The sequence below is a fragment of the Myotis brandtii genome, unplaced genomic scaffold (assembly GCF_000412655.1).
Source record: "Myotis brandtii unplaced genomic scaffold, ASM41265v1 scaffold112, whole genome shotgun sequence".
Lineage (NCBI taxonomy): Eukaryota > Metazoa > Chordata > Mammalia > Chiroptera > Vespertilionidae > Myotis > Myotis brandtii.
In genome coordinates this window covers 3,377,866-3,392,689 of record NW_005353838.1, presented here as the reverse complement: position 1 = coordinate 3,392,689, position 14,824 = coordinate 3,377,866, and the positions used below count along the sequence as shown (strand labels likewise).

At 36.1% G+C, this 14,824-nt stretch overlaps 1 protein-coding gene across 5 annotated transcripts in view; it reads right to left on the bottom strand.

Annotated features, from left to right (window-relative positions):
• The window catches only part of BBS5 (Bardet-Biedl syndrome 5), a 24,016-nt gene that overhangs the window by 3,797 nt on the left and 5,395 nt on the right, over nucleotides 1-14,824 (bottom strand). The window contains exons 3-9 of one of the 5 annotated variants that reach the window (XM_014545512.1): nucleotides 14,546-14,595; nucleotides 14,289-14,416; nucleotides 10,554-10,689; nucleotides 8,530-8,625; nucleotides 5,100-5,162; nucleotides 3,428-3,562; nucleotides 2,748-3,315 (exon numbers count right to left, since the gene is read on the bottom strand). In XM_014545512.1, coding sequence (XP_014400998.1) covers nucleotides 3,187-3,315; nucleotides 3,428-3,562; nucleotides 5,100-5,162; nucleotides 8,530-8,625; nucleotides 10,554-10,689; nucleotides 14,289-14,416; nucleotides 14,546-14,595 — 737 coding nt within the window. In that variant the 3' untranslated portion in view covers nucleotides 2,748-3,186. Of the gene's footprint in view, nucleotides 1-2,747; nucleotides 3,316-3,427; nucleotides 3,563-5,099; nucleotides 5,163-8,529; nucleotides 8,626-10,553; nucleotides 10,690-14,288; nucleotides 14,417-14,545; nucleotides 14,596-14,824 lie in introns of those variants that run through there. The other 4 variants (XM_014545509.1, XM_014545524.1, XM_014545519.1 and 1 more) reach the window with 4 other exon arrangements.

The window sequence follows — 14,824 nt, the reverse complement described above, 5'->3', positions numbered from 1 at the left end:
GGGAGAGGGAGAGAGAAACATTAATGATGAGAGAGAATCATTGATCTGCTGCCTCATGCTCGCCCCATACTAGAGATTGAATTGAACTGTGACCTCCTGGTTCACAGGTCGATAGATACTCAACCACTGAGCCATGCCTGCCAGGCTATCAATAACTATTTTTGTTGTTTAGGTAATCAGTAACTTTTTAAGAGAGATTATCTTCATTTTATTATTTTATTAAAAATTTATTTGTTTGTTTTTTGTTAATCCTCACCCAAGGATTAATTTATTAATTTTCCATTAATTATTTTTTATTATTTTTATTTTATTATTTTATTTAGGAAGGGAGAGGGATAGAGAGTTAGAAACATCGATGAGAGAGAAACATCCATCAGCCGCCTCCTGCACACCTTCCAATGGGGATGTGCCCGCAGCCAAGGTACATGCCCCTGACCGGAATTGAACCCGGGACCCCTGAGTCCGCAGGCCGATGCTCTATCCACCGAGCCAAACCGGTTAGGGCCCATTAATTTTTTTTTAGAGAGAGTGGGAGAGGAGGAGACAGAGAGAGAAACTTTGATGTGAGAAAGACACATCGACTGTTGCCTCCCGCATGTGCCCCACCTGGGGCCAGGGATTGAGCCTGCAACTGAGGTATGTGCCCTTGACTGGAATAGAACCCGGACCCTTTAGTCCACAAGCCAATGTTCTTTCCTCTGAGCCAAACTGGCCGGGGCATTATCTTCATTTTATAATGAGAAAACTGAAACTCAATTTGCCTAGGATCAAAAATAAATAGTGAAGTTAGGATTAAAGTTGGGTTTGTATGGAAAAAAGGAGATAGGAACAGGGAAGAGACTGGTATAATCGGCTGAATGTGTAAAATAAGATAATGGGGAAAAGCCCTGGCTGAGTAGCTTAGTTGGTTAGAGTGTTGTCCCGATATGCCAAGGTTGTGAGTTTGATCCCCAGTCAGAGCACATATAAGAATCAACCAATGAATGTATAAATGAGTGGAACAACTCAACGTTTTTCTCTCTCTAAAATAAACAAACAAATAAACAAATAAATAAAGAGGGGGAACTCCATGGTTTTGAGTACAGCTATCTTTGACAATGCTAAAAATAAATAAGTAGTAAATAAATAGGTAAATCGGCAGGATGCTGCTTTTGAGAAAAACGCTGCCATTATAGGTATGCCGAATTTGAGATACTCAACCAAGTCTTAGTGTATTTTACTGACTTGGAAAATTATTTACCTAATTAAATTACTAAGATAAACTTTTTAAAAAAATATATTTATTGATTTCAGAGAGAGGAAGGGAGAAGGAGAGAGAGACAGAAACATCAATGATGAAAGAGAACCATTATTGGCCGCCTCCTGCAAGCCCCCCACTGGGGATCGAGCCCGCAACCCAGGCATGTGCCCTTAGCCGGAATTGAATCTGGGACCCTTCAGCCTGCAGGCTGACGCTTTATCCACTGAGCCAAGCCGGCTAGGGCTAAGATAAACTTTTAAATGAGAAATTAATATAGATAATATATGTGATATGTGACATGGGTCAACATGCTGAGTACTGGTAGGGACACTGATGAAAGAGTGGATAACAAGGACACCAGCAATAGAGTATACAGTGAGGGCCCAATAAAAGACAGCAAGGGAACCTGTGATGGAGTGGTCAGCGAGGGTACCAGTGAGAGAGCCTCTGGCAAGGGCACTGATAGAATACACAGAGAGGGCGTCTCTAATGCAGTGAGTGCACAGTGATAAGTCAGATGACAAGGGTCCTAGCTGGAGAGGCTGAAAGTAAAGCCAGAAGAGAACTGATGTACCTGGAGAGTTGAACTGGTGAGAAACCAGATATTATGGGGAGACAAAGAGCAAACATGTGGGGATAATATTCAAAATATTTCATAACTGGTCTTGCACAGGAACTGAGGAATAGGGATGGACACAGGCCATATTAGTGGAGCAAACTCCTGCAGTCGCTATGCTGTAGGGCCTTGGAGGAAGAAAATGGTGTCTGTAAGGTTTGCCTGTGCTAATGGGAGGCTGAAGTAGAATAAAAACAAAGCTTACAGAGTGAGAGATTCTAGTCTGTCTACGTCAAGGAGCCTTGCATATGGAGACTTCTCTGGATAGGCTGCTCACCGAGAAGGGCAGGAATTAAAGATGAAGCAGCCCATGAGAAGACAGGTGGTGAGCACAGAGCAGAGTCTGTACAGTCGTCCTTTTAAACATAGTTTAAAGTTAAGTTGTACATAATGTATTTATATCTGAATTTTATAGATTGTGTGAAAACAATTCAGCAAACACTATATTTCACACAGTGAACAAATTACCTTTTCTTCCATCTCATAATCTACTCCAAATATAGGACTGGCAGAATAGACTTTGTGAAGTGAATTTATTTCCTTAACTGATGCTTGTAGTTTTTCCACAGGATCTATTTTAAAGCCAAGAACATATCCTCCACTCTACAAGGAAAAATAATGAAAAAAAAAAAGAAACAAGCCAGAGAAATGTTATTTCAGGATATACATATGATATTTTAGCTCTAATTGCTTATTTCAGTTTTTCCACTGAGCCAAGCCGGCTAGGGCTAAGATAAACTTTTAAATGAGAAATTAATATAGATAATATATGTGATATGTGACATGGGTCAACATGCTGAGTACTGGTAGGGACACTGATGAAAGAGTGGATAACAAGGACACCAGCAATAGAGTATACAGTGAGGGCCCAATAAAACAGACAGCAAGGGAACCTGTGATGGAGTGGTCAGCGAGGGTACCAGTGAGAGAGCCTCTGGCAAGGGCACTGATAGAATACACAGAGAGGGCGTCTCTAATGCAGTGAGTGCACAGTGATAAGTCAGATGACAAGGGTCCTAGCTGGAGAGGCTGAAAGTAAAGCCAGAAGAGAACTGATGTACCTGGAGAGTTGAACTGGTGAGAAACCAGATATTATGGGGAGACAAAGAGCAAACATGTGGGGATAATATTCAAAATATTTCATAACTGGTCTTGCACAGGAACTGAGGAATAGGGATGGACACAGGCCATATTAGTGGAGCAAACTCCTGCAGTCGCTATGCTGTAGGGCCTTGGAGGAAGAAAATGGTGTCTGTAAGGTTTGCCTGTGCTAATGGGAGGCTGAAGTAGAATAAAAACAAAGCTTACAGAGTGAGAGATTCTAGTCTGTCTACGTCAAGGAGCCTTGCATATGGAGACTTCTCTGGATAGGCTGCTCACCGAGAAGGGCAGGAATTAAAGATGAAGCAGCCCATGAGAAGACAGGTGGTGAGCACAGAGCAGAGTCTGTACAGTCGTCCTTTTAAACATAGTTTAAAGTTAAGTTGTACATAATGTATTTATATCTGAATTTTATAGATTGTGTGAAAACAATTCAGCAAACACTATATTTCACACAGTGAACAAATTACCTTTTCTTCCATCTCATAATCTACTCCAAATATAGGACTGGCAGAATAGACTTTGTGAAGTGAATTTATTTCCTTAACTGATGCTTGTAGTTTTTCCACAGGATCTATTTTAAAGCCAAGAACATATCCTCCACTCTACAAGGAAAAATAATGAAAAAAAAAAGAAACAAGCCAGAGAAATGTTATTTCAGGATATACATATGATAAATTTTAGCTCTAATTGTCCTTATTTCAGAGCATAATATGTAAGCTGATTTTTTAAAATAAAAATTTTATTATGAAAAACTTCAAACATAAACAAAAATAGAAAGAGTACAGTAAGCGTCCATGCACCCATTATCCAGTGTACACAAGTAACAAGGCATGGCCAACTCTTCTATCTGTAACCGTACCCTTCCCCAGACCTCCTCCCCTCACACACTCAGGATTATTTTAAAGCCTATCCAGATATCACATCATTTCATCTGTAAATATCAAACCTGATATTTCAAGTTTAAAGATATACTGTAGATTGTGATGGCCAAGGGAACTAAGTTTTTCTTATGCTAGACCTTGAAAAGGAATATACTATATATTAAAAGAGGTAAGGGGATGATCTAAGGCTATCACCTTGAAGAATGAAAAATTTACTAGCTGGCCCGGCCAGTGTGGCTCAGTGGTTGATCGTCAACCTATGAACCAAGAGGTCACAGTTCAATTCCTGGTCAGGGCACATGCCCGGGTTGTGGGTTCGATCCCCAGTGTGGGGCATGCAGGAGGCAGCCAATCAATGATTCTCTCTCATCCTTGACGTTTCTATCTCTCTCTCCCTCTTCTTTCCTCTCTGAAATCAATAAAAAAATATTGTTAAAAAATTTGCTAGCTGTATGATACTGGGAAACTTTTATTATCTTTCTAAGCTTCAATTTTCTAACCATAAAATGGTTAACAAGTTGTTGTATTAAATAAAATGATATATATATGACATTTTGTACAATTCCTAGAACACAGTAAGCACTCAATAAATGGAAGCTACTAATCAACAGGCCACACGAAAGGAGTGAGTAGACATTCATATTTAAACTTAGAAATGAGAAGAGGAGTGATTTTACAAATAATAAATGTTTTATTTAAATGTATTTCTTAAAAAATCTGGTATAATGAGGCATAGCAATTTATAATTAGATACAATATAATCTTGTGAGAGAATAAAGTCTCAAGTGTGTATGTGTGTATATCTGTAAATATCTGTGTTTCTCAAACATAGTCTTGTGAATCAATCAGATCTCAATTGAAACCTAGCCCTACCATTTACTAGTGAGAACATGGGCAAGGCTCCTAAATTCTCCAGGCCCCAGTTTCCTTGACTGTGAAATGGGGAAAGAATAGTAACCGTATCGTAGAGTTGTGTAAAGATTGAAGTAATGCATGAAAAGTACAGTGACTTGACTCTGTCATTAAACATAATAATCATAATGATAGTAATGAGTATGCTTGTCCAACAAAGAAACATAACCAGGATTCTTCCTATGGGGACAATTACTGCGTGACTTCACACTCTTCATATAACTTCTTGTTATAGCTAAAATTCTTCTTGGATGTAAACTGGTTACAGTATAAATAAAACTAAAAGTAGACTGTCACATAGTTTTAAAAATCTATTGAAGATTAATAAAAATATTAAGTATCTTACCTGCTGAGAGCTTTCTATGACAAGAGCTAACCCAAATTTTGAATCTCTAATCTTTATTGAACGCTAGATGTAAAATGAAAAAGAAAAAAGATGCTGTTTTTATTATCTGATAGCAGTGAATTTTTAGCATATTTTTTCAACTTTCACAAAATAAACCACTTTTCATAGTCTAAATAAAAGAATTCTTCTTTCCTTCATTATACTCCCACAGAGATCTAGTAAAAAAAACTTTCACATTTGAAATAAGTGGCAAACTTATAAAGCAATATAAGGATGACATCTCTGAAATATGTACAAATTTCTCTGATTTCCTTGGAAGTCAGAAAATCTTTCTGGATATTTTGAACCAAAGGCCAGCAAACTTTTAGTTATGCAGAGCGAGAGAATTTTGTGGCTCCTATGGCTGCTTTAGTTTTAAAAAGTTACATGTGCCTTCTGTTTCTTACATCACAGGTGGCTACTTTCTTAAAGAATCTCCGTTCCATTTGTTAAAAGAAAAAAACAAGTTGAGGGCATTCATCACTGGGCATCTAGGAAGGCTGGGATAGGTCAAATGTAACTAACACCCACAGGTAAGCGGAACATGAAGATTAAGCTTGCCTAGCAGATGATGAGCAGTGACATGAGTGGCCTAGGAGAAGGGAAGAGGGGAAAGCACAATGGCAGGCAGGACCTGTGGAAAGTGACACAAAAGGTACTTGGGTGGGGTTAGAGAGAAAAAGTGGAGGATCTACCATTATGACCAGCAGACCAACAGATAGAGAAGGGTAGTCTGTGGTAGGTGATGGCATATTATACTTCCAGACAGACATTTGAGGTTGAGAAAGAGAGAGAGAAGAAAGAGAGGAAGAGGGAGCAAGAGGGAAATGCCTGGAGAGGGAGGAGGATAGGAGACTAGAGGGGGAAGGGAGACTGATTAAATGGTAATTGTTATGAAAACCTGGCCTTCTATCTAGACTACTTCACACCCCACCAGTAGTGCACACAGTCCTGGTTTAGAACCATAAAACACTGGCACCTGGATTGTCAGTAGGTAAACTAACCAGGTAACTGTGGGTGACACAGGCCGCTAAGATGGAAACTGGCAAGGATATACATAGGAATGGGGTCAGGGCAATGGCTGAGGTGTTAAATGAGCTGAAGTTAGACTATGACTGCCTTAGTGACAGACTGTGATGATATCAGATTGCAAGCTGTTTGGGCCTGGCTGAATTCATCCAGAAGCCATACTGGCAACTGTTTTCTTAAAGAACAAAAAGCACCCTATTTGAAGAGCAGAAAGCACAGGTTATTTACTACTCATCAATTATTCAGCATAATAGAGTTTAGGTTAGGCAAGCCAAAACACATGTAAATACAATATAAAACAGCAATGAACACTAGAAGCACCCATTTATCAAATACCTATGTGGCCTCTGCCACATCTTCCCAGCCATGATTATAAATTCTTGTATTTCATTAGATGGCCAGAAATAATTTTCTTCCTATCAGAATTTATGATTTTCTGTTTAATGTGTTGCTTTTCACCACCTGACAGAAAGCTCCTTGATGGTAGGAACAGTGAAGTTATGGTTCATGATTTTTCTGATTGTATCTCTATTATCTAGCACAGAGCAGCTTCTCAATATCAGGCAAATGAATGATTAGATATTTTAAAGTAACTCAGAAATCAAACAATTTAGCAAAAGATAGGCTTGAGAATATTTTCCAAAGAATCATCCTTCTCATAGGCCAAGCAGTCTCTTAAAAATGACATTTTCCAAATATACATACACTGTATCTCCTCGCTAAATATTTATTAATGAAACTGCTTAGTCTTAAGACTACTCTTATACTACATTAAAGGCAATTATCATAGAATAACTTCATAGGATTTTCATTAAGTATTTTTATGTTCCATCTCGTTTGCACTAGATTGTATATAAAATTAAATTCTTCAGTTTATTGTTTATTATTTGTTCCACCATATCATATACTTATCATAACAGCAACAGCAGAGTAAAAAGAGCCACTTTTATATTTTCCCCAAACAAATTAGTCTTAGATGTAGTTACTTCTTATTTTGGATTTTAACAGCTTCAACTTAAGCTAAAACCATTATCATTAAAAACTATATTGATTTCTTTCAGAATCAATGTAAACAGTTGTATCAGAATACAATGTAAACAGTTGTATCAGAATACAATGTAAACAGTTCATTCACAGAATGAATGATTTTATTCTGTCTTTAAAAGAGTTTGAACAGCACTCTCCCTCCAGGGAACACTCCCATGCCCTTCCCTCTCCCCTTTCCCTTCTCCTTCCCCCACAGGCATGAATCCCCTAACCTCTAAGGGACCCCTGAGACTTGCAACCAGGGGAGTAATGGGCAGCGGCAGCTTGTCCTGGACTAACCCCTGAACCTGTCTCCAAGGCTCCCTTTTCTCTGACTTCTCAGTGAGCCAAAGCAGCCCAGTCTAGGCTCTCTCGATACTTCTTCTATACCCTTCCTAGTTTCACTGTCCTAAGTGTGTTTTTGCTTTGGTCAATAAATTCATGCTTGCTTTTCTTTTTAAAAAAAAAAAGGGTTTGAGCAGAGCCCTGGCCGGGTGGCTCAGTTGGTTGGAGTGTCATCCTGCACACCAAAAGAAGGCAGGTTTAATCCTCAGCTGGAGTGTATACGGGAGGCAACTGATTGATGTTTCTCTCTCACATTGATGTTTTTCTCTCTCCCTCTCTCTATCCCTTCCTCTCTCTAGACCAGCCGTGGGCAAACTACGGCCCGCGGGCCGGCCGCCCGTTTGAAATGAATAAAACTAAAAAAAAAAAAAAGACCGTACCCTTTTATGTAATGATGTTTACTTTGAATTTATATTAGTTCACACAAACACTCCATCCATGCTTTTGTTCCGGCCCTCCGGTCCAGTTTAAGAACCCATTGTGGCCCTCGAGTCAAAAAGTTTGCCCACCCCTGCTCTAGACATACCCTTGGGTGAGGATTTTAAAAAAATATCCTTTTTGTTTGAGCAAAAAGTAGCAAGAAAGCCAAAATAAAGTGTATGGATTAGTATGCTGAACCCATGCCAAGGAACAACCATATACCTGCATCACAGAAAGGTTATGGAAAACTTTAGTAGCCAAACCCCTTTGAATGGAATCTAAGAAACACACATCTTAATCTGTATGAAAACTAAGTTTTAGAATCCAGTATATTTCTTTCTTAATAGCAAGTTGTAATGGTGCTGTTTCCCTTGACTATAAGTACAATTGGATCTTTTCTATGTTGAAATAGTAAATTATCAACATTTTAAAAGTATGCTCTCAGTTAAACTGCTGCCACTTAAAAAGGCAGAAAGATAACTCATCTAATCCCCAAAATCCTCTTAACTGTTGAACAAAAATTAATTATTCTGCATTAAAATGAGGTCATCAAAATGCATCATGCACTTACAATTTGCAGATATGGTATACTGACGTTAAAACTGTCATTCATATTTGCATGCCACACAATTCTCACATTGGTAATAAAAAAGGTTCCTAAATTTCCCTATAAAGGAGAGTAATGAGAGATACATCAATGATCATTTGGTTGAATACTTATTATTTTCTAAACACCAGAATAATTCTAATGATCAGAGCAACAGCAAATACCAGAACTGAGTACAGGTATTATGGAGTACAGTTAGATTACTGAGATCATAGCTCTGGAGTTAGATAATCATTACATCATCAGTACTTACCAGCTGTCTGACCCAGGGGCAAATTTCTTTTTGATGCATTGTATGAATATCTGATTAAGTAACCTATGTAAATAAAGCCCATAGCACAGTGTCTGGCACACAGTAAGCGTTATCTAGTGCTGGATCTTATTATGACTATTATTCAAAACCTGGGATAAGTCAAGGCAAGGGAGTTGTGGGACCAAAGAGGAAAAACACAGGTGCTAACGCTCATTAGACCACAAGAGCTATACTGTGGCTCTTCCACACTAACTACAGATCAAACTATAGTTGCAGGGCCCCTCAACATCTTTCATAATTATCTTAATATAGTAGCTAAGTGCCCTAAAAAATCTGCAAGACCTAATAACATGGCACCAAAATTATCTGCCTCTATCATTTATCTATCATTTTCCACCTCCTCCCCACCACATACACTAGAGCAGTGATGGTGAATCTATGACATGCATGTCAGAGGTGACACGCGAACTCATTTTTTTGGTTGATTTTTCTTTGTTAAATGGCATTTAAATATATAAAATAAATATCAAAAATATAAGTCTTTGTTTTACTATGGTTGCAAATATAAAAAAATTTCTATATGTGACACGGCACCAGAGTTAAGTTAGGGTTTTTCAAAATGCTGACACGCCGAGCTCAAAAGGTTCGCCATCACTGCACTAGAAGAATTTTCTTTATTTTATACTTTGAGGTTGCACATAAAACATTAACTAACAAACCCAAAACTTTAAAAAGCCTTTTCCTGGAATGACCAAGTTTGAAACAGCAAAAAAGATCACCTATTTCCCAATTATAATGAAATTAATAAGAATATATATAAGTACATATATTCTCCCCTCCACTCTTATCTTGTAAAAAATTATCATACAAAAAAATTTACTCACCATTATTCCCAGCCCAAGTCTCATTAAACAATACTAAACTTTGCTGACTCCTGGTGAAAAGTAGTTAGTCAGATGGGGATGTATGTCTCCTATAGAACCTTTATCATAGTTTAAAACTAGAACTTTTCAAATGAGCAAAGTTTATTTACAATTTAAGTTTATGATTCAATGTTTATTTTAGCAAGATGCTCGTCATTCAAATGCTATAGCTTTACCACAGTGGTTGTCAGTGTAATCTAGGTTGTAACACACCATAAACTGGAAACTATTCTTAGTAAGAGACAAATTTTTCTCTAGAAATTAATGTTATTTATTCCAACTATCAGTTGCTTACATGTTTCAACTAGTAATAATTTCAAGAGTAAACGAAAAGTTACAATAATGGATACAGGAGTCACCAAATGAATTATATATTTAATTCCATAAAGACCAGATTTAAAAACTTCTGTGATGGTCCAACCCCTAGCTCTCCTCCATTAGTACAGGTTATCAAGATGCGGAGTGCAGGGTAGTAGCATCGAGGGAAGATCATGGCTCTGAACTGAACCAGGTATGTGAGGTCACTTGATTCTTAAGGGCCTGAGTTTTACATCGATAAGTGAAGAGAGGCTAAACTAGAGATGATCTGAGGTCCATTCCAGCTCTAAATGCAATGCAGGGCAAATGTTAAACAGGACAAAACCATACAAATATGAAAATTATATTATTTTATATGAAGAGTTATAATGTTAACTTATTAAGAAGTATGATGCTAATTTTAACAGTTAAATGAATATATAAACCTAATGATAAATGGAAAAATGATTATCAAGGCACTGATCCAAAAGATTCATTAGTTTTTTGTACAATACCTGATCACTGGATAAATTCCATACTCCATTGATTTTATCATATACATGTTCTTGTGGTAATAACCTTAGTTCCTTATTTTGAATTAGTGCACTTCTCAATTTAAAATCACGATACATTTTAGAAGTTTCATATGCTCTATAAAAGAGAACAAACAAGAGGCTAACCCAAACTGAAAATGCAGTTTTCTTTGTTTATGTTAAAATATACAATTGTTAGTACTTATATACATCACTCAAGTAATTATTACAGTAAGTTGAAATTTTTTTCTTTTCAGCAAGTTTTGGAGATTATAGTCTTCTGTAGATTTTGTCATTTTAGTGTAGCACTTACATATTTTATCTCAGTAAACTATTTTTTAGATGTCTAATTTTAAGGCACTACTTATCACACAGCACAATGAGAGGGCACAGATTTTCTCTCAAACTGAGAAACAATGCTTCTATATAATAGACATAAAAATTATTTTTTCTATCAAAATGCTCCCCTTCATTTGTTTTAGTCAAAGGCACCATTATTCTTTTTCTCACTACAACCTGAAGAAATTATGCTCACATTTACCTCTACACAGAGAATTAGAATGAATCTGTACCAATTCCAAAAGTAACCCTAGGACAGAGTCTAGGACAGACAGTGTGTGTATCTGTGTGTGTATAAAATCTCTATAATTTTGTTTTCTTTCCATGTCTCTATATTAATAAATAATAAATACAGAAGAAAATTTGTAACTTTTTAAAATTTTATTTTTCAATTACAGTTTACATTTAATATTACTTTGTATCAGTCTCAAGTGTACAGCATAGTGGTTAATCACATACTTTACAAAGTAATTCCCTGATATTTCAAGTACCCACCTGGCACCATACATAGTTATTACAACATTATTGACTATATTCCCTATGCTGTACTTTATATCCCCATGACTATTTGTAACTATCAATTTGTACTTCTTAATTCCTTTGCCTTTTTCACCAGTTCCCCAACCCCCCTCCCCTCTGGCAACCATTAGTCAGTTCTCTGTAGCTATGAGTCTGTTTCTATTTTCTTAGTTCATTTATTTATTTTTTAGCTTCCACATATAAGTGAAAACATAAGGTATTTGTCTTTGACTGATTTCACTTAGCATACCCTCTAGGTCCATCCACATTGTCACAAATGGTTAAGATTTCACTCTTTTTTTTTTTAAATTCCATTTATTGATTTTAGAGAGGATGGGGGGGAGGGGAGAGAGAGAGAGAGAGAGAGAGAGAGAGAGAGAAGAGAGATTTGTTATTCCACTTATTTATGCACTCATTGGTTGATTCTTGTATGTGCCCTGACTGGGGACTGGACCTACAACCTTGGCATATTGGGATGATACTAACCAACTGAGCTATCTGACCAGTGCAGATTTCACTATTTTTATGGCCAAGTAATATTCCATCGTACATATGTATCACAACTTTTTTATCCACTGGTCCATTGATGGGCACTTGGGTTGCTTCATATCTTGGCTACTGTAAGAAAATTCTTAACTTTTGATTAATTAATTCTAATTTTTCTCCACAAAAATATAGGCTAATTTACCCATATAATGAAACTAAAAGGTTTTCTTAGCCTAAATAACTTTAGAAGTCGCTCATATAAATTATAGTACTCAATGTTAATTTTCTCAGTTTACTCTAATTAACCTTCTAACGTATAAACTGTGAAAGTAGGATACAAACATTTGCTTAGAAATCTTAATTTCCTTCAATGCTGTAATTATCAATATTTAATCGGGAGAAAATGGAAACTATGCTGTAAATTATTTTTGGGGAAACACATAACATTTTTATACTATTAAAGAAAAGCAGCTTCCATGCTCCCTTCAAACTTGATTTTACATTACTTCTCTAGGTAAAGTGAAATAAAAAGCTAAGGTTTAGATATATACCCAAGAAAACTAAAATATGTTTTCACACAAAACTTATATATGAATGTTCACAGCAGCATTATTCATAATAGACAAAAATGTCTATTAACTGATGAATAAACAAAATGTGTCCATGCAATGGAGTATCATTTAGCTATAAAAATGAGTAAAATACTGATATATGCTACAACATGATAGACCTTGAAAACATTATGTAAGTGAAAAAAGTCACACATAGCTCTGGCCGGTGTGGCTTAATTGGTTGGGCGTCGTCCCAGGCACTGAAAGGTTGCTAGTTCAATTCCAGGTCAGGGCATAGGCCAGGGTTTTGGGCTCAATTCCCAGTAGGGGGTGTGTAGGAGGGAGCTAATCAATGTTTCACTCTCACATTGATGTTTCCCTCTCTCTCCTTCTCCCTTCCTCTCCCTCTTAAAAAAAAAAAAGGGTCAATTGACTTATTAAAAAAAAAGAAGTTGGCCCTGGCAGGGTAGCTTCCTTGCGAGTTTGATCCCCAGTCAGGGCACATACAAGAATCAACCAATGAATGCATAAATAAGTGGAACAACAAAACTCTTTCTCTCTCTAAAAGTCAATCAATAAAATAAAAAAAAAAGAAGTCAGATATAAAAGACCACCATATTATATGATTCCATTTATATGTAATGTCATGAATAGGCAAATCCATAGAGACATAAAGTAAATCAGTGGTTGCTCTGGCAGTTTCTTCTTGGGGTGATGGAAATATTCTGGAATTGGGCAGTGATGATATCTTGAGAATATACTAAAACTACCAAAGTGTGAACTTTAAAGTAATACATTTTATGTTATATGAATTATATATGTAAAAAACACACACAAAAAACAAAACACTAAACCACTCTGTAGATTTAAACAATCAACAAAATTAAAAACTAACAAACTAGGAAACTAAGAAATACATTTGCAATAATGTGGATGATAGAGACATAATTAAGAAATTTACAATAGAAAGCTATAAATAAGCAAAAAAAAAGAGAAAAATTTCAGCATCACTAGTAATAAAAGAAGCGCAAATTAAAACAATGGTACTTATGTGTGTATAAGTTTGTATATATATTTATTTTGCTGTCATCATAGTCAAGCTTTTAAAAAAAATAATAGCACTTAGGATTAAAAAAAAAAAAAAAAAAGAGGTGCCCTGGCCAGTTTGGCTCAGTGGATAGAGCGTCGGCCTGCGGACTGAAGGGTCCTGGATTTGATTCTGGTCAGGGGCACATGTCCAAGTTAGGGGCTCAATCAATGGTTCTCTCTCATCATTGATGTTTCTATCTCTCTCTCCCTTTCCCTTCCTCTCTGAAATCAATAAAGAGCATGAGATAAATGTTTAAGAATAAGTGATTTCTCAAAGAAAAAAAAAAAGAGCTGAAATAGTGAAAAGAGAAGAATTCAGCAAACAAATAAAAAGCCCAAAACAACCACAAAGCAAAACAACAACAAAACTCTTTTCGGAAAACACCCAGACATATTTTCTATTATTAGAAGAATAATCTTTTAAAATCATTAATTAAATTATATAACCTTGTTATTTACATTGAATGAATTTTCTATTTCCTTGTAACAACCTTTGTAGCTAATAGAATCTTCAGTAAATTTTTTTTTAATGAATCTTCAATAGTCATATGTGCTTTATAAATACCTTCAAAGTGTTTATTAAATGATAATACAATGTGTTCTATATATTTTCAGGATATTTGCAATAGAGCTTGGAGGAAGATAGCACCACACTTCTAAACTTTATTCTCTAAACCTTTATATCATAGAATTATTATAAAAATTTTCAATAATCCACAAAGTATTACCATACCTGTGTACTGCAATCACAGAAGTAAAAAGTCTAGGACTTCCCGGAATCAAATTTGTAAATATAAACTCAAAACGAGTACTGTTACATTTTGTTAGTATATAAAGAGCTTCAGTTTGGCCTCGTAATTTCTGTAAGGACAAATTTATTAAAAAGTTCAGATTTTAAAAGCAATTTCTCACAGTGAAAACAAACACCAACCTCAAACATCTCATGTTTCTTCACTATATATATATTTCAATAAGGTTTTTCAGACTTACAGAGTTAGCAGTCCTTGTTGTAATATTCAGTATGCAGTTGTAGCCGATAGCTAAAATTCAAAAGCAAAGAATTTAAAGAATGTAATAATAATAAACTGAGAAAAAATTTATATACAGAACTTTTAAGTTTTTTTATTTTTATTGCTTAAAGTATTAGAAAGAGTGTTACATATGTCTCCTTCCCTCACCACCCCCCACCTTGACATTCCCCCGGCCTCCCCTACCCCCCAGTGTCTTATGTCCATTGGTTATGCTTATATGCATGCATACAAGTCCTTC